Source organism: Triticum urartu, chromosome 6 (genome assembly GCF_003073215.2).
Source record: "Triticum urartu cultivar G1812 chromosome 6, Tu2.1, whole genome shotgun sequence".
Classification (NCBI taxonomy): Eukaryota; Viridiplantae; Streptophyta; class Magnoliopsida; order Poales; family Poaceae; genus Triticum; species Triticum urartu.
Window position 1 is genome coordinate 30851667 of NC_053027.1, and position 21848 is coordinate 30873514.

The window sequence follows — 21848 nt, forward strand, 5'->3', positions numbered from 1 at the left end:
ACTTTTGTGCGATGCATAATATGATCTGTCTGGATAGATGCTATCTTGAATTTGTGATTTATTGATCAGGTAACTATTTGTTAGTGGTAGCAGAATATTTTCCCTTTATTTTCCTTCGAGGGTATTTTCTGTTTTACTTTTCCTGGTTGCTATGTTGCATTTTCTCCTGTGGTTATGTTTTACTTCCTCCGTCCCATAATATAAGAGCGTTTTTAACACTACACTAGTTCATAATATTGCTTTAGTATTGCTCCATGAATTCCCTTCGAGGGAGTACTTTATTGCTCCATGAATTCAAATTTGTATTGGTAACTAGCAAGTAACAACACCTCAGCTCTTGGCTTCAAACTTGCTTTGTTATTACAAGCTTCACACTATTGCTTTCTTAGGGAAAACATTTCACATTACTGCCCATCCAGGAACATTATAATACATAATGCTCGCTTGCAGTTATTGTACAATTATGCTAATTTTAGGTGGGTCTGGTTTAATATTTTCAGGACGTATATCTATTTGTCAGTCTAATTCTCATAACCTCCAACATAGTGTGTCTTATCCAAAGTACATATTGGCTGTTGTAGTGGTTTATGTGCAGTATAATTTCTGCGACTTTTGTCATTATAGATGCTTAATAATTTCTGTACTGAATCCATGATCAAAATGACCTGTCTAGATTCATACTAAACACTTCTCTCGTCATGAGTAGTTGCCAATGTTTCGTTTTTGATACTGTATGGAGTAAAAAAGGCGTTATCTATTTTAACCGAAGGAAGTATCAATTCATAAAAGGATGCATTATAAAATCCCCGAGGCTTCCACTGCATGAATTTGATTAAGTTCATTTTTTAGTGACTATCTAGCTTGTACATTTCTAATGAGTATGCCCATGAGCTAGAAACCAAACGATTCAGCTCAATTAACTGTCGTCCTATTGATGTTCTCGCTTTGTACTGTTGGTTTTCTCCAATATTGCTGAGTTGATTTGACCTAAAGCCTTTGGCACAATTTCCACATCATCGAAGCTCTAATGCTTACTGTCCGAACCGTACACAAGTTGTGAGATAATTTCCATGCATCAAATAATTGAGTATTAGAAATCTGTTTGACTGGCTTCACTGATTGGTCGACAGGTAACAAGAGTTAGGTTTCGGATGGCTGAGATGCAGAAATGAACTCTTTGTTTCAGGCTCTTCCATCCTGTATGCTGCGCATGGGGCCTGTAATGTGCTCCACAAGGGAATTTGACCCGCTATGTGTCATGCCCTGGTCAAATGTGCCGTGAACTTGTAGGAATTAACATGTCCTGGTCAACTGTAACTGGAGTTAATCTTCTGACTTATGAACTGCCCGTCTGTTATCTGATTTCTCTAGGAAAGATTGGAACTAGCTTGAAGAGAAATTAACTTCCTTCTGTTAATGCATTAGCGTTGGCCTTGTCACTGAATATTACGTTTCATTTGCCTGCGTTGCATTTTTTTTTCCATCATCGTTTGCTCAGGTCCCGCAATATCCATGCTTATGCCCATGACGTTTGTTCATCCTTTTTGTGTGTCTCGATCTGTATTTCAAAGAGATATCATTGCTCCAGGGACGCCTTTATGAGTTGTGCTAATTTGCACATATTCAGTAGCAATGCTGCTACTGGGATAATTTTCTTCTAATTTATGTGGGATATGGTGAAGGCTGAACACCTGGAGATATTATGGCCTGTGCCATAATGCTGCCAGTGCTGGCGACAAGTCTTCCCTTCTGGCTGCCGCCTCATCTGCCCTACAACTTATTTCTGAGATCACTAACGGTATGAACAGAGAGCTACAGGTACTGTCAAAAGCTGGTCCAAGCCACCTGGAGACTCGCCGTAAATCAACATCGACGGCTCGTCCTGGCGAGAAACAAGCATGGGACATGGGGTTGAGACGGTCTGACGCTCAGAGATTGGGATGACAAACTTTCTCATGTAGCCGAGTAGCTGACGGCCTGACACTCTTCATGCGCGCTGAGACGGTCGACAGCCTGAAGGCCATCGACTTCGCTGCCGAGGCAGGTATGGGGCGTATGACCATAGAAACTGATGAAATGAAATGAAACAGTACTGAGGTCTGCCCCCAAAACCAGTAACTTCGATATGGCTCGCCCATGGCATGCTCTCTCGAGAAGCAAAGATATCTTTGTGCTTACCATCTTCATTGAGTTCAGTGTCTATAGTTTAGCTCTGGGTGGTGTCATGCTCAGTACTATGGCATGGAAATGTACCTGTCAGAGATTTGGCAGCAAAAGATTATCAATACAGTCCACCCATTCCTGTCTGGAAAATAACCGAATTCTTTCATGAGTTAAGCTCTTGAGAAATGAAATACACATACAGACAGTGTATGCATGTGTCTTTTTTATAGACAAAATGGAAGGATCTTGCCCTGTCTAAGTAGAATCATCCTGGAATTGCGGATATCCATTTTGGCTCCCAGGGACACGTGTTTCTACGCCCAAAAAATAACTTTTGAAATGTCAAAAATCCCAACATTTTTTTATGTATTTATAGTTACATAGCCTGTCCCAAGCCTGGGTAAAGGAGGAGGGTTATGATAGGTTTGGCGAGCTAACGTGAAAACTCAGCCACTCTTATGGAGATGAAAACTGCGCGCCGTATCTTGATCCAGATACGGTGGCAAGTGAGCGAGGATCGGGTCGTCGCATCCTTAGTGGCGCGCTACATCGGCACCCGGATGTAGTGCAAAATGAGAAAGGGTTTTTGCATTTGACTCGACGAGTGCGAAGGGTAAGGAAGCTAGCCGAGCCTAGGAGGATTCGCTTAGATAGCTGGAACGTAGGGTCTCTGACAGGGAAGCTTCGGGAGCTAGTTGATGCAACGGTGAGGAGAGGTGTTGATATCCTTTGCGTCCAAGAAACCAAATGGAGAGGACAGAAGCGAAGGAGGTGGAGGATACCGGCTTCAAGCTGTGGTACACGGGGACGGCCGCAAACAGAAATGGCGTAGGCATCTTGATCAACAAGAGCCTCAAGTATGGAGTGGTAGACGTCTCGGACCGAATTATCCTGGTCAAGCTGGTAGTTGAGGACTTGGTTCTCAATGTTATCATCGTGTATGCCCGACAAGTAGGCCACAATGAGAACACCAAGAGGGAGTTCTGGGAAGGCCTGGAGAACATGGTTAGGAGTGTACCGATTGGTGAGAAGCTCTTCATAGGAGGAGACCTCAATGGCCACGTGGGTACATCTAACACATGTTTTGAAAGGTGCATGGGGACTTTGGCTATGGCATTAGGAATCAAGAAGGAGAAGATGTCTTAAGCTTTGCTCTAGCCTACAACATGATTGTAGCTAACACCCTCTTTAGAAAGAGAGAATCACATCTGGTGATTTTTAGTAGTGACCAACACTCTAGCCATATTGATTTCATACTCTCGAGAAGAGAAGATAAGCGCGCGTTCCTAGACTATAAGGTGATACCTGGAGAGAGTGTTGTACCCCAGCATAAGCTGGTGGTTGCCGACTTCCGCTTTCGGATTTGTGTCCATCGGGATAAGCGTGCCAAAGTTGCTAGAACGAAGTGGTGTAAGCTCAAGGGAAAGGTAGCTCAGGCGTTCAAGAAGAGGGTCATTAAGGAGGGCCCTTGGGAGGAAGGAGGGGATGCGGACAATGTGTGGATGAAGATGGCGACTTGCATTCGTAAGGTGGCCTTGGAGGTGTTTGGAGTGTCCAGGGGAAGGAGAAGCGAAGATAAGGATACCTGGTGGTGGAATGATGATGTCCAGAAGGCGATTAAAAAGAAGAAAGATTGCTTTAGATGCCTATACGTGGATAGGAGTGCAGACAACATAGAGAAGTACAAGATGGCGAAGAAGACTACAAAGCGAGCTGTTGGTGAAGTAAGGGGTCGGGCATATGAGGACCTCTACCAACGGTTAGACATGAAGGAAGGTGAAAGAGACATCTATAAGATGGCCAAGATCCGACAGATGAAGACGAGGGATATTGGCCAAGTCAAATGCATTAAGGACGGAGCAGGCCAACTCTTGGTGAAGGATGAGGAGATTAAGCATAGATGGTGGGAGTACTTCGACAAGCTGTTCAATGGGGAGAATGAGAGTTCTACCATTGAACTGGACGACTCCTTTGATGAGACCATTATGCGTTTTGTGCGGCGAATCCAGGAGTCTGAGGTTAAGGAGGCTTTCAAAAGGATGAAAGGATGCAAGGCGATGGGCCCTGATTGTATCCCAATTGAGGTGTGGAAAGGTCTTAGAGATATAGTGATAGTATGGCTAACCAAGCTTTTCAACCTCATTTTTCGGGTAAACAAAATGCCAGAAGAATGGAGATGGAGTATATTAGTACCAATCTTCAAGAACAAGGGATGTCCAGAGTTGTACTAATTACCATGGAATTAAGCTGATGAGCCATACAATGAAACTATGGAAGAGAGTTATTGAGCACCGCTTAAGAAGAATGGCAAGTGTGACCAAAAATCAGTTTGGTTTCATGCCTGGGTGGTCGACCATGGAAGCCATTTTCTTAGTACGACAACTTATGGAGAGATATAAGGAGCAAAAGAAGGACTTGCATATGGTGTTCATTGACTTGGAGAAGGCCTATGATAAGATATCGCGGAATGTCATGTGGTGGGCCTTGGAGAAACACAAAGTCCTAGCAAAGTACATTACCCTCATCAAGGACATGTACGATAATGTTGTGACAAGTGTTTGAACAAATGATGTCGACATTGATGACTTCCTGATTAAGATATGACTGCATCAGGGGTCAGCTTTGAGTCCTTATCTTTTTTGCATTGGTGATGGATGAGGTCACGAGGGATATACAAGGAGATATCCCATGGTGTATGCTCTTTGCGGATGATGTTGTGCTAGTTGACAATAGTCGGACGAGGGTAAATAGGAAGTTAGAGTTATGGAGACAAGCCTTGGAATCGAAAGGGTTTAGTCTTAGTAGAACTAAAACCGAGTACATGCTATGCAGTTTCAGTACTACTAGGTGTGAGGAGGAGGAGGTTAGCCTTGATGGCCAGGTGGTACCTCAAAAGAACACCTTTCGGTATTTGGGGTCAATGCTGCAGGAGGATGGGGGTATTGATGAAGATGTGAACCATCGAATCAAGACTGGATGGATGAAGTGGCGCCAAGGTTCTGGCATTCTCTATGACAAGAGAGCGCCACAAAAACTAAAAGGCAAGTTCTACGGGACGACGGTTTGACCCGCAATGTCGTATGACGCTGAGTGTTGGCCGACTAAAAGGTAGCATGTTCAACAGTTAGGTGTGGCGGAGATGCATATGTTGAGATGGATGTGTGGCCACACGAGAAAGGATCGAGTCCGGATTTATAATATACGAGATAGAGTTGGGGTAGCACCAATTGAAGAGAAGCTTGTTCAACACCGTCTGAGATGGTTTGGGTATATTCAGCGCAGGCCTCTAGAAGCTCCAGTGCATAGCAGACGGCTAAAGAGTGTGGAGAATGTCAAGAGAAGGCGGGATAGACCGAATTTGACATGGGAGGAGTCAATTAAGAAAGACCTGAAGGATTGTAGTATCACCAAAAAGCAAGCTATGGACATGGACGCGTAGAAGCTTGCTATCCATGTGCCAGAGCCATGAGTTGGTTGGGAGATCTTACAGGTTTCACCTCTAGCCTACACCTACTTGTTTAGGACTAAAGGCTTTGTTATTGTTGTTGTTGTTATTTATAGTTACATCTAAATGCTACCTGCAAAGGTTTAGGGAAAAAGTTAAATATTTTGGCCTGTACAAAATAAATAAATTTGAACACCAAATGTTACCTTAAATTTGCTTTTTCACCGACAAAACACTACTGCTATGTTTTGTATGAAAATTGTCAAACATACTTGTGACACTAACACGAACAACTATAAAAAATCAATTTTTAAAAAAAACAGTCTACTATTTTTTGGGTACTATTCATCCAGAAGCGTTAGGACCAAAACACTCCTTCCTGATTTTTTATCTTCCTTTTTTGAGTATGAATTTTTGGGCCTCGGGTGCGATGGGTCTCGCTATCCTCACCATGCAGAAACGCGAGGAGATGGGTGCTAGTGTCTCGCTAGGTTAGCTGGAAATAAATGCACCGAGAAATACGACTGAGCCATGGTTCAGAATACGGGCTTTCATACATGTGCGGGTGAGCCAAGAAGTGCATATGAAAATATGAGTGGTTTGCTGTATGGTGGTTGGTAGACTGCATATGAATATAAAAAAAACTTCGTCCGGTGTTTGGTTGCTTGGCTCAGATCAATTTCCAGCATTGCATTTTGTTTAAAGCACTCGAGGGCCAGGCTGAGGAGGTATGACCGAATTGGCCATTTTCATTCATGTAGTTTCACGCGGACCACGAGGTGAGAAAGACCTGTTTCTTTTCTGTGTCAGGTTGCATTCTTCTCTCATTGCGCATACGGAACGCCGCTACTACCAAACGTGTGAGCTTGTATTCTATCAAACCCCACCAACCATCATGCAAGCAAAAACAACATGAGTACATCATTTCTTGCATCATTTTTCCTCAACTAGGCCACAACCTGACTCGTTTCCCTCATACATGAGGATAATATGAGTATTGCCGGACAACCCGAGCATTTGAGGAGACTTTGAGGGGCTCGGTTGGGTCAACTTTTCTTTCTCTCTCCTGTCCGATCAGTGATCATATGTCTGCCCGGTCAATTTGAGGAGTCTGACTGTAGATGCTTTAAGATACATTAAAAAAAAATTGGTTTTGTAGGCTCATAATAGCAAATAGCAATCCACTTATTTGTCTTCCTTCTATAGCACACAAACATAAAATATGTATCGGTTAAATTTTGTGTTGACGTACATATTATGAAACCAAAATAACTTCTATGGGAATAGAGCTACGTTCTGAAAGCTTTCAAAAAAAGAGCTACTTTCTGAAACAAATAACACCCAAGTTCTGCAGAATACATGCGGCCATTTTTTTACAAGCACGGTTTCCATTTATCACTATGTTGGTTTTAAGGTTTTTATATTTTTAGGGGTTTTTGAGGTTTTTATCTGCCAAATTTCCCAAACCATGAAGAGGTGCACCAAATCAAATCCGCTTTAGACTCGCGGGCTTCGGTCTATAGCCCACTTCAGTGTCGTCCGCGAGCGTCCCGGAGGACGAGGCAAACAGGTGAGGGCGGGAATGGAGACTACAGGGAGCGGGAGAGAGGGGTGGTCACCATGCGGCGACCTACGCGTGAAGGAGAACGGTAGACAGTAGCAAAGCAGAGGGAAGGAAGAAGATGACCTAGGTGGATAAGGAGCCAATGGCTCGGGGCGGGCAAATCGGAAGACAGCGCGGCGATCGGCGCCTATCATCGCCCCATTTTTTTACAAGCACGGTTTCCATTTATCACTATGTTGTTGTTTAGGTTTTTATCTTTTTATTATATGGTCTTCTGAGGTTTTTATCTCCCAAATTTCATTTTTTAAGTCTAAACACGCTTTATTCATTACTCAAACAAGTTCATGGGGATACAAGAGATGTTTGGAGGGTGTAAAAGCCACACACGGCGCCCATAATCCAAACCGAAAGCATGTTTAGCGAGGCTATGTGCCTCAATATTAGTGGCTCTACCTTCAAAGATGAAGGTACAACTATCAAAACTAGTTGATGTTTCCACGATCTCCCTGGTTGTGCTGGCGTAGGCTCCCCCGGTGCAATTCTTGATGTCCTTCACTACCCCTTGGCTGTCACTCACGACGAGGATGCGAGCAAGGCCCAGGTCAGTTGCCAGCGCAAGCGCCTCGCGGCATGCCAGCGCTTCCAGCGTCACCGGATCCGTTACTCCATGAACCTTGATGACCGAAACACCCAAAAAACTTCTTGATGAATTTCTGCACAGGGCACTGAATGAGCCAAAATTGCCATCTATGGAGACAGCCCCATCGACCTGGATTTTAGCAATTCCTTCAGGAGGAGGGATCCATCTCGGATGTGCAGGAGTCACCATTGGTTGTCCAGATGTATTTTTCTTCGGTTTGCATTCGTCAAGCTCCCGGACGAACTTCAAGATGAAGTGGTATGTAGACAGTGGGCTCTAAAAAATGTGTTCGTGTAGCGCCTGTCGTCGTGCAATCCAAAGTGCCCATAGAGTTGTGACTACCAAGAGAAACTCCTGCGAAGAGAGCATCTCCTGGAGCGAAAAAAGCCATCGTTTTGCATCTGGTTCCGTGGTGGTGTTCAAGGCCTCCACGAGATCCTGATCAAAAAGTGCCCTGACGCATCTGGCCATCGTGCAATGAAGCAACGAGTGCTGCCAGGAGTCCTCAGCTCCGCAGAGGCCACAACATGTCGTTGTGGACATATTACGGTGATGCAGCACATCCGCAGTCGGGATTGATTGCTGAGCCAGCCTCCATATAAAGATTTTCAGCTTGGGAGGGACATTCACCTTCCACAACACGTTCCAGGATTGTTTTTCTTTGTCCCCATTCGACGCAAAAGCCGTTCCTTCGAGCCACGCCTCTCTTGTCATCTTAGTCTCAACTAGCATGCGATAAGAGGATCGAACTAAAAAAATACCACTTCTTTCATGTACCCAGGACCAAAAATCTTCAATATTCCGTGTGCATAGCGGGATGGAATATATAGCTGCAGCGTCTGATGGTAGGGAGACTTCATCAATCAGCATTCGGTTCCATTCAGCACTAGGTAGAGTCAGTTCATTAACCGTCTGAGGAGGGTCTGCCACTCTGCTCACAATTGGCCTCATGTCCGAGGGCCTCGGCAACCAGTTGTGATGCCAGATGCTCGTCGAATGACCGTTTCCTATTCTCCTGATCATCCCTTGCGTGAGTACCTCGCGGCCATCAATGATGGCGCGCCATATCTAGGACGGTGCCGAGCCTAGTTCGGCATGTAGGAATTCTTCGGAAGGGTAGTACTTGGCCTCGAGAGTTCGAGCACTAAGTGATTCAGGGTCCATCACGATCCTCCATGCCTGTCTAGCGAGGAGAGCAAGGTTGAAAAGTTCAATATTTCGAAAACCAAGGCCTCCACAATATTTTGGTTGCGTCATTGTACTCCAAGAGACCCAACTAGGCTTCCGTTTTCCCTCTTTGCTGCCCCACAAGAACTTCTTAATCAAGGAATTAATATGCTCACAGAGGCCGCGTGGAAGTCTGAAACATGACATGAAATATACTGGAATTGCATGTGCCACCGATTTAATAAGAACTTCTTTCCCTCCTGCCGACAGAAGTTTTTCCATCCAACTCTTGACCTTGTTCCAAACCCGGTCCTTTAGGAACTTGAAAGCCCCGTTCTTACAATTTCCCACATCAGATGACATTCCTAAATATTTATCAGAGAGCGATTCAGTTGGAATATTCAGAGCAGCCTTTATCTCAGTTTTCAAAGAAGTAGGGCAGCCCTTACTAAAGAAGACTGAGGATTTTGCAAGGTTTATCCTTTGACCTGATGCATTGCAATAATCTCCCAAATTTCAAAAACAGTGAAGAGGTGCACCAAATCACTCGTGGGCTTCAGTCTGTAGCCCACTTCAGAGCCTGCTTCTGCTCTTCACACTTCACTCTTCCCAGGCCGCGCCGCCCCCAGCCGCCGCGAGAAGATGAGCAGCCCCCGCCGCCGCCCCCGCTCCTCGGCGGCGGCGCCGCTGGACGACGACGACCTGCTCGCCGAGATCCTCCTCCGCCTCCCCCCGCAGCCCTCATCCCTCCCCCGCGCCTCCGCCGTCTGCAAGTTCTGGCGCAGCCTCGCCTCCGACCCCGGCTTCTCCCGCCGCTTCCGCGCGCACCACCGCAGAAACCCTCCCCTCCTCGGCTGCTTCGTCCATGATTTTTGCGAGGTTCGCTTCCAGCCTACCCTGGAGCCCCCCAATCGCGTCCCGCAATCCCGCTTCCCCTTCGCAATCGCCGCTGGCGACCGCTTCCACATCCTCGGATGCCGCCATGGCCTCGTACTCATCTTCCACGACTCACAGAAGCAGCTCCTGGTGTGGGACCCATTCACCGGCGACCAGCACCGCCTGGACATTCCCCCGGGGTTCGCCGTGGAGAAAACCTGGATCGGCGCGGCGGTGCTTCGTGCTCCCGGAGATTTCCACCATTTCCAGGTGGTCTTGGTAGGCAATAGCGACATTCAAAGTACACAAGCTGTAGCCTCTGTTTACTCGTCGGTGACCGCTGTATGGGACAATCTCGTCTCAACACCGCTTCCATCAGAGGATTCTGGTTTTCTCACCATGGTTTACACGGGCATGCCTGCTGTGATGGTTGGGGGTTCCTTTTATTGGTTGCTTTATGGGAATTCGCAAGAAATCCTTGAATTTGATTTGGATAAGCGGAGCCTGGCTTTAATACCCATGCCAGTGGGGAACACTCGAGACATGGGCGAAGGCAATATTTGGGTTATGCCGGCAGAGGGTGGTGGCCTTGGTTTCCTCTTCCTGAGAGGCTTTTGTGCCCAATTATGGAAGAGGAAGACCGATTGCAAGGGTGTTTCTTCATGGGTGCTGGGAAGAAGTATTGATCTCGACAAGTTACTTTCCTTGAATTCAGAGATGGAGATAGGGTACCCATCGATACTAGGGTTTGCAGAGGACAATAATGTGGTGTTATTGTGGACGTCTGTCGGCATCTTCACGGTCCAGTTTGAATCATTGCAGTTCAAGAAACTTTTCGAATCCCATGACTGGTATCGCTGTTGTCCATTTGAAGGTGTCTATACTGCAGGTAAAAACAAATCAAGTTATTTGATGTTCTTGGATTATTACTGTTGAATTGTGTACTTTTACCTGTTTAATCTAGGACGTCCATAGAATGAAACAACACAAAGATTTGCAAATAGTATTATGTAGAGTACTCGAACTAAATTTTTGTTATGGACCAATAGACATACTCAAGAATTTCATAATGGTGGTATTAGTGCATTGCTGCAGTACAAATGTTACTCAAGATGAGATACACAGTGTTTTGAAATTGAAGACAGTTACATGAGAAACTTGCTTGAACCAATTGAAATGTCAAATAGGTAGCTCAATTGGTACATCCTGAAGCTCAAAGCTGGTTATATTTCTTCCATTCAATATGGTTATCTTTGTCGATCTTGCCAGTAATAGTAAATCCCCAATGGCGACTAGGTTTGATGGTTACAAATTAGTTTTTCACTTTTAGAAGAGTCATGCTGCAAGTGACATGTCCATTTGCTAGAAATTCAGGCTAAATTTATTTAAAGATAATCTTAATATGAATAGTCATGATCACTTTTATTGCTAACATTTATTAGTATGAGCATGTTCCATTTTTATCCAGTGTGGCATGGACCATCTTAAGTGTAACTTTAGATACTTTTCCTTTCCTATCTGCTATTTTATTTATCTATTCCTAATTTTGCACCAGGCATGAATTATTTTCTCAAAATACAGCATTCTGTTTATCTACATATCTTGTTAATGCTCTCTCGTACCTATTTGACTGTTCGTTGGAATCTCATTTGTTCTTTAACATATTATTCTTGTAGACGGGGGCAATGGTGGTGGACCCTCTGGAGCTAAACTTTTGTACAATACATAATCTGAATTGTCTGGATAGACATGCTAACGTGATGAAATGCTTGAGCAGGTACTATCTGTTAGTAGTAGCATAATGAAATATTTCCCTTTCTTTTTATTTTTGCTGGTTGCTACATTGCATTGATTTTTTCTGTGGTTATGGGTCTGTGAAGTTTGAAGATGATTTGTTTGTTGTTCCATCAATGCAAATAGCTGATAACTAACAACACCTCGGCACTTGGCTTGAAACTTTCTTTATTAATATGGGTTTGCCATTTCACATATTGCTTTTTTAGGGAAACATTTTCACATTATTTTATCTAATTATTCTTTTTTTTCTTGTATACGCGTCAGACACAATCTACTAATTGATCTATATTCTGATACCCTACTATATCATAGTATCTACTACTAGTATCTTTAATACCTTAGGAGCTCATGAGACTCTTTTAGTGAAATTCATAAGTCTCAATTCTCATGAAGGATCGTTATCATACCTAATGACCACTTGCAGTTATTGTACAGATAAGATAATCTTAGGTGTTTGGTTAAGTACTTTTCTCAACATGTCTCTATTTATCAGTCTAACTCCCATAATCCCTAATATAGTTGTTTGTGTGCAGTCTGATTTCTTCGATTTCAGTCATTATAAATGTTTAACAATTTTTGTACTGAGCACATGATAAAAATGGCATGACTAAAGTAGTGACCTAAACGCTCTTATATTTCTTTACTGAGGGAGTACTCGTGAAGAGGGCACTGATAGTGATCTAAACGCCCTTATATTTCTTTACAGAGGGAGTAGTTGCCTGTTGCCAACATTTCGTTTTTGATATTGCGCAGAGTAAGAAAAAGGTCCTCTGTTTGGTTGGAAGGAAGTATTAATCAATAAACTGATGCATGATTAATGAATAAAATGATGCATGATTTTCTACTGCATGAATTTGATTAAATTCTAGGTGTTAGTGATTATATAGATCGTACGTTTCTGTAAGAGTATGCTTATGAGCTAAAACCAGATGTTTCTGCTCTGTTTCTCCGTGAGCCCCTCACATGCCCATGATTAGAAAGAAACTTTCACAAGATTTGACAAGCTATAGGATGTTCTAATAGATTTATCTGAAGCACCAACCATTTAGGCTCTACTGAGACTAGATGTAGCCAAAAGCCTGAGAAATTGAATGTGTGCCACTACAAATTAACTGTCTTCCTATTTCTGTTCTCTCTTTGTACTGTTGGTTGTGTCCAAAATTGTTGAGTCGATTCAACCTTGAGCTCTTGAAACAATCTCCATAATGTTTTTTTAGAGAACAATCTCCGTATTGTTGTAGCTAGTGCCTACTGTCTGAATCAGACAAAAAAAAATGTTAGATAAACTCAATGTCTTCTGCGTGGATGAGTACTGCAATTCGGTTTATCTGACAACAATGGTTGCTCTGCAGGTAACAAGAGTTAAGTTTCGTTGTCAGAGACGAAGAAAATGGATTAGTTGATGTATGTTTTTCTACTCTCTACGCTGTGCATGCGGCTTGTGATGTGCTCCACAAGGGAATTGACCTTCTATTTATCATGCCCTGGTCAACTGTGATGATGTGCACTTGTAGGGATTAAACATGCCCTTCTATTTATCGCCGAGATCCTCCTCCGTCTCATAGGGCTCTTCTGCATGCCTACGCTGGAGGCCCCCAATCGTGTCCGCGCTTCTTCTCCTTGCAGTTTGACTAGCACATGATGTACGACGCCAGGGCAGATTTATTTTCCTTGATGCCCACGGGTTTCAGCGCCCTAGCGGAAGAAGGTCCTGGTCTAGACCCCGTCAACGGCGACTAGCCTCCCCACGGGGTTCGATTGGAAGAACACCTCAATCAACGGGCGGCACTCCGCTCTGCTGCCGGAGACATCCACCACTTCCAGGTGGTTTTGGTACGCAAAGACAAACATCATACATGAGGTGGCTGCCTGCATTTACTTGTCGGACGCCAATTCCATCTAAGGCTCATACACAAATACGCTCGGTGTTTTTTCTATGTTGTACGTGGTGTTAGCTGTGGATTTCCTTTAATGTCTGGAATTACCGATTTTGATTTCGGCGATTTCGTCTTTCATGGTTCTTTTTTTATGCACCAGGCTTGTTCCATTATAAATCAAGTGTCTCCAAAAACACTTGGCTTACAATCTTGCATCTTGATTGGTCAATGCAGGTCTTCCACGGATTACGCGTCATGACCGTTGGATTTGCTTAGTCGGACGGCTGTGAGCACCTATTATAAGCTGAGTGCCGCCAAGAAAAAACACACTGCTTATACCCTTGCATTTTGATTGGTCAATATAGGCCTCCCATGGATTACAAGTTAGAGCAAGTATAGTAAGCTTATGTAAGCAGGACATGGAGGGGAAAGAAGAGGAGCCGGCTACAGAATAAGAGCCGGCTGCAACACGTGCTCGTAGGCACTATGTGAGAGTGAAAGGTGGGCCATTTATTAATGAGGTAGCACATCTTTGTATCTTATTATTATACTTGAAGGCTACAAGTTTTTTTTTTTTTTGAGATAAGGCTACAAGGTTGGCTATAGATGACAAGGGAACGTCATATAGACATCAGCTGGCTGTACTATTAGGCTGGTCATAGTGGGGAGTAACTTAGACTAGTGTCATATGCATGCCACTAGTCTAAGTTACTACCCCCATAGTGCAAAGTATCTTAGTAGTAGTGTCATAGTTTGTTTCATTTTTATTGCCTTATAGACTCATTTTATCTTGGGAAGCGCTATGTTACAATAACATATTATGTTACTCCAAATACCTCTCTCCTTATTAAATACTTGTCACATAAGCAAAATTGTCTTGGGATGTGTTAAGTTACTATCTAAGTTACCCCATTATGACTAGCCTTAACCATGCTCTTATGACCGTTGGATTCGGCTTAATCGGACGGCCCTGAGTAGCTATCTTATCTGTCCCATCTCTCACTCTCCTTATCTCTTTTCTCCTCCAGTACGCAGCCGCCGCAGCTCCTCCTCTGGCTCGCCTCGCTGCCACTGCTCCTCCTCTCGGCCAAGCTAGTCCTCGTCCCCTCTTCTCTCCTTGTCCTCCTCTCCACCTCTTCCCCTCTTCCTTCCTCGCCAGCAGCAGCAGCACTAGGGAGCAGCGGCGGCGGCAAGCGAGCAGCAGCAGCGGAGTAGCAACAGCGAGCAGCAAAGTAGCAGAAGTAGGGAGCGCCGGCGGCCGCGGAGGAGCAGCAGCGTCAAGATAATTGATTCTTGCCGGAAGGAACACACGTACACAGCTCCTGAATCTGATTCTTTTCGTTTATTTACACATGCGCACACAAAACCGGTGCATTGCCGCAAGCTCGAATCGGGCCTGCTTCTTTTCGTTTGTTTCTCGTCATTGTTCAGTGTTTACAAAGGGATATACATGCGTATACATACCGCTGGTGGCCCACGACGGCCCTCGGTTTATATATAAACCGGGCTGCTCACCTCGGCCCTTGGTTTGCACCCGGCTTGTACCTAGTAAGCCGTGTACTACAAGCCTCTTTTTATATATAAACCGAGTTTAAATCGGCATAGCCGAGTGTATTAGGTACACGGCTTAATTATAATTTTTTTGAAACTAGCTTGAACCAAGTCAAGTGTCAAATAGGTAGCTCAATTGGCACATTATGAAGCATAAAATTGGTTATATTTCATTGTTTGGATATTATTATCTTTGCCTTGCTGATATTATTAAATCCATAATAATGACTTGGTTTCATATTTTACAAAATAGTTTTTGTAACGTTTAGAAGAGTCCTGATGCAGCTAGTAAGTTCATTTGTGCAGGAGAATTCAGGCTAAATTTTTACAAAGATAATCGAAATATGAATAGTCATTATCACATCTGTTGCCAGAATTTATAAGTATGGGTACATTTCATTCTTGTCTGATATAGCATGGAATGAGCTTAATAGTAATTTTAGATACCCCTACCTTCTAATCAGTGAACAGTCTAAGTATGTATGTTCTTCAATTTACGATATTAGTGAGTATATATTGTTATGAGAATATTTGATTTATTTATTAGTAGGTGTTGTTTGGTTTATCTTTTTCGTAATGTTGCATCAAACCTGAGCTGCTTTTCTCAAGTGAGTTTATCTAAATACCCTGCTCATGCCCGCTCGTATCTATTCATTGTTCATTGCATTTCAATGGTTCTTTGACTTCTTAATCTTGCAGACATGGGCGTTGATGGTGGACATGGTGGAGCTGAAATTTTGCACAAAAAGTTCATTTGCCCCAGTGGAAGTGCTTTGATGTTGTTTGGTTGAGCAGGTAACCATCTGTTACTAGTATCACAATGCAATATTTTCCTTTTCCTTTAGTTTCCTTGGTGGGTGTTTTCTGTTTTAATTTGGTGGTTGCTAAATTGCATTTAACTTTTTCCATCTGTGGTTATCATATGACTATGCAGCCAACCAAATCGGCTGAACAAAGCCTGAGCAACCATTTCCAAGTGGCTGCACCCAGAATCCAGTGTAGCCGGCGCCTCCACAGGTTGAACTAAGGATCACGTAGGATCCAGTGCAGATCATTTCCAAGTGGCTGCACCGAGTTCAAACCTGCAGGAAAGTAGAAGCTCTTTGATTGTTAAAAACAATATTATTGCAATACCTTCAAATAGCCTTAGACTAAAGCACAAACTCCAACCCAGATTTGAGCTTTTAGTCGTTTATTAATACACCATAACCATTTTTCGAACATTATTAGACTAAAGCACAAACTCCAACCCAGATTTGAGCTTTTATTTGTTTATTAACACACCCTAACCAGTTTTCTGAAATAGAAGTTAGTAATGTACACCTTGAGTTGAGCTTCTCCAATGGTGCCATCATCTTGCTCAAGCTGATTTTTTTTTTACGATGCTTCCCATTTGCAAGTAAAATGGAAGTACTTCATATTGCTTCCCCCCTCCTGAACATGCTTCACTATAGCATGTTAGGTCCATTTCAACTCTTCTTCTCTCATAAGCTTAGTGGTCCGCTCATCAGCATCACTCTTGATAGACCTTTCCGGCTTCCGCTGCACTCAGTGGATTTAGTTCTGCCTTAACATCCAGTTGATCAATCAACTGAAGTAAGCCCTCTTTTTCTTTCCTATACCCCCCACTGAGACTACGAGCCCATCCCTTTAGGAAATCAAGCATGCCTTTTCTCTACTTTGATCAAGTCGCAGACTCCCTGCTAATTAAGGTCAGTTTATGCTAAAGGGAAACGAATTAGTCTTATTGACTGATAAAACAAATGAGAGATGACAGTTCACACGTATTGACTTCAAAAAGTCTCACTTGCTTGTCAAGTGCTAACATGAACCCATGTTAATTGCGAGATCCATCTAAACAGAGTCACAATTGACCTACTAAACTAATTATAAGGCTTAAGGGGTAAATGACTAAGTGACCGTTTTGTTTGAAACCAACTGAAAATATTGCTGGATACCCACTGTCAGTTCCTTCCATATGAGGGGAGAAATTACGAATTAACCATCACATTTGATCTTGGTTTGTCTTTATTCTGATCAAGTCCTAGGCTCCTAGGTAACTATACCGTCGGTCTATGCTGAAGGGAAAGAATTAGTCTCATTGAACGATAGACAAATGGTAAGAGTACTATTCACAAGTATTGACTTCACAAGAATTGCACATGATCGATTGCTTGTTGCAAGAGCTCATGGACCATGGAAACTGTGAGATCCACTCACACAGACCTGACTTGAGGAGATACCTGTACATGACCAAGTGGCTGGTCAATTTTAAACTGATCAGAAGTGCCGCTAGATATCAGTTGTGCTCCTTTTATGTGGCTATAAAACATGGAACACTGAGCCTTTTCTTCTTTTTAGATGAGAAGGGAAAAATATGAAACAAGCACATTTGAGCATAATTTTGTTTGCTTTGTTGAAGTCCCAGGCTCCTGGCTAATCAGAGTAATATATGCTAGGGAAAAAACATCAGTGTCTCATTGAATGATAAAAGAAATGTGTGATGATGACCATCGATTGAGTGTGAGAGATAGCATTGATGCCAGATCTATCCACATGGCCAAAATAATATGATTATGGTGCAAGTCAACTCTGCTAGATGCTGATCCAGATGTTGCTGGCAACTCTCTGGTTGGGTGATATATTAATTCCACCCTGGACAGAGAAGACAAAACTTAGTTTCACGCAATACATGGATATGCTGGCAAGCATCAAAGAATCTCGACTGTCAATGTAAGTTGCAGAAATGGAAATGGTAAGAAAGAATACAAGCTGCTCTCCTGATTGCCGCTATATCAAGTGATTGCCAATGTATCAGTATATCACTGTCAGCAGAATATCACAGGATCCCACCATCATCAGTATATCTAGACCAAGAAATGTTGAAGAATGACCTGTATGAAAAGGTAGTGCTGCAAATTTGATAATATATGCACAACCGCGTCTGCAGTTGTTTTACACAACCAAAATACATTGAAATATATCAAACTGATGCCCGTTTTAAATTGTTGGTGGTTGCACACAACGCGCTGACAGTTGAGCAAACTACGATGGCGTACAAGTATGCAATAGTTAACAAAGAGGCTACTTGGCCCTGTGGGTCGCATATTGTGGAGTGCCATACCACTAAGCTCCAAGCTTTATAATACCTTGCATTACTTTCTGCCATATTCCATATATAGTTCCATATCGCTGGCTTAGACTCATACTTCTCATCATCACCAGCATTGTCAAAATGGGCGAGAGCAGAGGAAGCATCGCCTTCTTTGCGTGCTACAGGCCTCCGGTGCCCCTCGACATATTCTGCTGTCCAGCTCCAGCATCATCAAGGGAGGAGGAGCGGCACTTGACGGATGGCGTGTCGTACAACTACAACTGCCAACCCATTCCATCTGCGGCCCTCAAGTCGATCGTCAAGCACCTAGATCTGGCTCCTGAAGCCGTCGAAGAAGCCGCCATCGATTCGGGCCGTCTCACCGGCCTGGTCTTCGTCTCCGAAAGGCAACACCACCTCGAGACTCTTCATATAGGCCTGCGCTTCGATGACGGCGACGAAGTCTGGGTCTTCACCTTGGGGGACATCTATGGCGGCGACTTTTTCAGTGGTGCCCGTCTGGAGGACAGCGGCTGCATCGCAGGAGGCTACGAGGTGGATGGTCACACAGCTGACCATTACCTCGTCTTCGTGTCCACGAAGGAGCCCGTGCAAGAACGCCGCAGCCCCTGGAATGTCGTCTACAAAACTAATCTCAGAACAGGCGAAACTGAGCGCCTCACTCCACCAGGTAATTTGGTTGTTGAATCTTATCTTCCTTTTGCTATTTGATCTACTACTTTGTACTTGTCTCTGGATATATGAATGACTAATTAAGTTGTGTCCTTTCTGAATTTGATCTGCTTCTACTTGTTCTTGGATGCATGGCTAAATTTCTGCTTAAATAATATTTGGTTGACCTGTTTAATTCTACATACATAAACAGGGACGTCCGATTTAAGCCCCTCGGTGTCACCATCTGGGAAGAGGGTAGCAGTGGCTTCGTTCCAAGGAAAGAAATGGGATGGTGAAGTTAAAGACTTGCTGACAAACATTTACGTGATGGACCTAGAGAGCACATATCTGGAGCGCGAGCGGGTGATCGAGAACGCTGGCTGGCCATCATGGGGAAGCGAAACAGTACTATTTTTCCATAAAAAGGTTGGGGATAACTGGGGTGTATTTCGGCACGACTTGAGCACCGGCGAGACCCTCCGTGTGACCCCGGAGGCATTCGATGCAGTGACTCCAGCAGCCATTGATGAGAGCAGAGTGGCTGTGGCAACCATCCGCCAGAAGTCTGTGTTCACCGACGTCCGTGTTGAAGCGCAGTACCGTCACATCGAGGTTTTTGACATGGGTTTGCCGGAGGAGCCACTTCAAATCACTCGGTGTACCAAGCCAAAAGGCGACCATTACAACCCCTTTGTAATGGATGGTGGCAAGTACATTGGCTATCATCGTTGCAAAAGCGACCATCTCGAGGTACCTATCCTTGTGGCTATGCCCTATGCACAATGATTTGCTTGTTCAGTAGTACACACTTGCACAGTTACATTACATTAATTATACTCCCCCCGTTCCAAAAGATAAGGTGTATTAGTTTTTTGAAGTCAAACTTGTGCATGTTTGACCAAGTTTTTAGAAAAAACATATTAATATCTATAATACCAAATTTGTATAATTAGATCCATCATGGGAAGTATTTTCGTGTTTTATTTATTTTTGTATTGTGGATGTTGATATTTTATTCCGTAATCTTGGTCAAACATACATATATTTGACTTTAACGAAAATTGATGCACCTTATTTTCTGGAATGGAGTATGTAGTGATGTCGTTCAAGCTGTCTAAAACATTGTGTCTCCTGCAGCATGGAGATGATGTCCCGAGGCGGTTCGACAAGCTGCAGTCCCATCATGAAGATATTGGTCTGTTTAGGGTTGCCGGTGCATTCCCGGCATTTTCCAAAGATGGCTCTAAGCTTGCATTCGTCGATAACGAATTCAAAGCTGTGTGGCTGGCCGATAGTGACGGAATGCGTGTTGTCTTCGAAGTAAGTACACCATGCCGCTTTATCTTTTGGTTCAAAAGAATGGATGAATTTGCGACTGTTTATGACTGGCCGGTTTTTATTGACTATGGGTGCTCTGTTTGTATTTGTGTACTTGTACATATAGACGGATGGTCCTGATGGTGTCTTCTCACCGGTGTGGAACCAAAAGAAGGATATACTTTATGTCTGTATGGGACCGTCTTTCAAAGCCAACGAAATATTGGAGATCTACGCCATCCCTCACGTATCGAGTGGTGCACGAGAGCGGCGACTGCTCACGAAGGGAAAATTCAATAATGCGTTCCCATCCACCAATTCAGACGGTAAGGAATTACCACTACTGCAGCCTTGCTTCAGTGGCTCCATGAGTCCTCTAGTCCATTCAATATGAATATTGTTTCCCTTGGCATGGTGATAACTTTGTATACCTCTCACAATGACCGCTGTATATTTACATTTATGTATTTATTACACTTGTACAGGGACAAAACTTGTTTTCCGATCGACAAGAAATGGGGGAGACAAAAAGTACAAGAATCTATACATGATGGACGCAGAGATCGGGGAGGACGGTGGTGAAGCGGAACGGATAACAGAGGGCGATTGGATTGACACACATTGCCAGTGGTCGCCGGACAGGGACTGGATCGTGTTCTCGTCAAACCGTGACAAGCCCGCGGACGCTCCGGAGCGCGACCATGGTATGGACCCGGGGTACTTTGCTGTTTACCTGATGAACGCAATCGACCGCTCTGTGGTGAGGGTAATCCGGAGCGGGTACGACTTCTCCGGGCACGTGAACCACCCGGTCTTCAGCCCGGACGGGCGGAGCATCGTCGTGACGGCAGATCTTGCCGCGGTGTCTGCTGACCCAATGTCGCTGCCGCTCTTGTTGCATTCGCAGAGGCCCTACGGCGACATCTTCACCGTTGATATCGACCCGGATGACATGGAGAAGAACCAGGATGTGGAGGAGTTTGCCCGAGTCACGCATAGCAGGTATGAGAACGCCACTCCTGACTGGACCGTGTTCTCAACTCATGACCCGCATGCGCAGTGGAACCTCCTGGTCATGGAGGAGGAGTACACCCCGGCGTGCCCGTATGCGCATCATGATGGGGGTGAAAGCTGGCACATGACAGGCCAGATGTGCATCCCGAAAAGGGTCTGTTGATCTTACGCCGCTATGTCGGAATGGCCCGGATAACTGTGCCTGTTTCGTGCTTGGGCTCATACTGTTGCCTGGATTTATTGCTTGAGATGTATTTGTAATTTCTGTTTGGATTGCTGTCTATTTGGGTTGGTGTTGAGGTGATTTGCCCGGACCATTTGCATTCTACACATTTCATCTTGCTGTAATATATAAGACTTCAGAGTTTTATATGATGATTCTGAATTGAGTAGCCCCTGCTTTTGTTGTGACAAGTTTTGTTAGACTTTCATGACACAAGTACATTATTTATCAAAACGTAATATGATGATATATTTACATAGAAAGGTTTCGCGGAGGTGATTTGCTACCTTTGACAGGAACGGTTTACATCATTCAAATGCTCAGCAACTTGAAATAGTTGTCCACACCTGCTGTGTGGTAAGTCCTACTAGCACCTAGCTCCCTATCTTGCCAACAAAGTGTCTGCTCTCTCAACCGAGATCCAACAACTTCAGCAACACGACCT

At 44.0% G+C, this 21848-nt stretch overlaps 2 protein-coding genes across 4 annotated transcripts; both read left to right on the forward strand.

Annotated features, from left to right (window-relative positions):
• Positions 1 to 9566: 9566 nt before the first annotated feature.
• On the forward strand, positions 9567 to 14229 carry LOC125515059. Of its 2 annotated transcripts, XR_007286759.1 has the most exons (4): positions 9567 to 10744; positions 11532 to 11632; positions 13005 to 13485; positions 13764 to 14226. XR_007286759.1 is itself a non-coding variant. In XM_048680478.1 (3 exons), the coding sequence occupies exons 1-2, from the start codon at positions 9622 to 9624 to the stop codon at positions 11582 to 11584; spliced, it is 1176 nt and encodes a 391-aa protein (XP_048536435.1). In that variant the 5' UTR covers positions 9567 to 9621; the 3' UTR covers positions 11585 to 11632; positions 13005 to 14229. The 2 variants fall into 2 exon arrangements, 1 of the variants encoding a protein (XP_048536435.1); XM_048680478.1 differs by having other exon boundaries at positions 13005 to 14229.
• A 306-nt stretch (positions 14230 to 14535) lies between these two features.
• LOC125513610 lies at positions 14536 to 21572 on the forward strand. 2 transcript variants are annotated; one of them, XM_048678769.1, is made up of 8 exons: positions 14536 to 14840; positions 15780 to 15875; positions 17540 to 17986; positions 18306 to 18865; positions 19061 to 19599; positions 19987 to 20169; positions 20294 to 20492; positions 20652 to 21572. In XM_048678769.1, exons 3-8 carry the CDS (start codon positions 17970 to 17972, stop codon positions 21341 to 21343), a joined length of 2190 nt encoding a protein of 729 aa, XP_048534726.1. In that variant the 5' UTR covers positions 14536 to 14840; positions 15780 to 15875; positions 17540 to 17969; the 3' UTR covers positions 21344 to 21572. The 2 variants fall into 2 exon arrangements, with proteins under 2 accessions (XP_048534726.1, XP_048534727.1); XM_048678770.1 differs by lacking the exon at positions 17540 to 17986.
• Positions 21573 to 21848: the final 276 nt, after the last annotated feature.

Excerpts from the sequence above, each read along its gene's own strand:
- LOC125515059 (XM_048680478.1), top strand. The coding sequence starts at position 9,622 with ATGAGCAGCCCCCGCCGCCGCCCCCGCTCCTCGGCGGCGGCGCCGCTG. Across the intron at positions 10,745-11,531 it reads TGAAGGTGTCTATACTGCAG|ACGGGGGCAATGGTGGTGGA; the intron begins GTAAAAACAAAT and ends TTATTCTTGTAG.
- LOC125513610 (XM_048678769.1), top strand. Across the intron at positions 18,866-19,060 it reads TGAGCGCCTCACTCCACCAG|GGACGTCCGATTTAAGCCCC; the intron begins GTAATTTGGTTG and ends ATACATAAACAG. Across the intron at positions 20,170-20,293 it reads GAATGCGTGTTGTCTTCGAA|ACGGATGGTCCTGATGGTGT; the intron begins GTAAGTACACCA and ends TTGTACATATAG.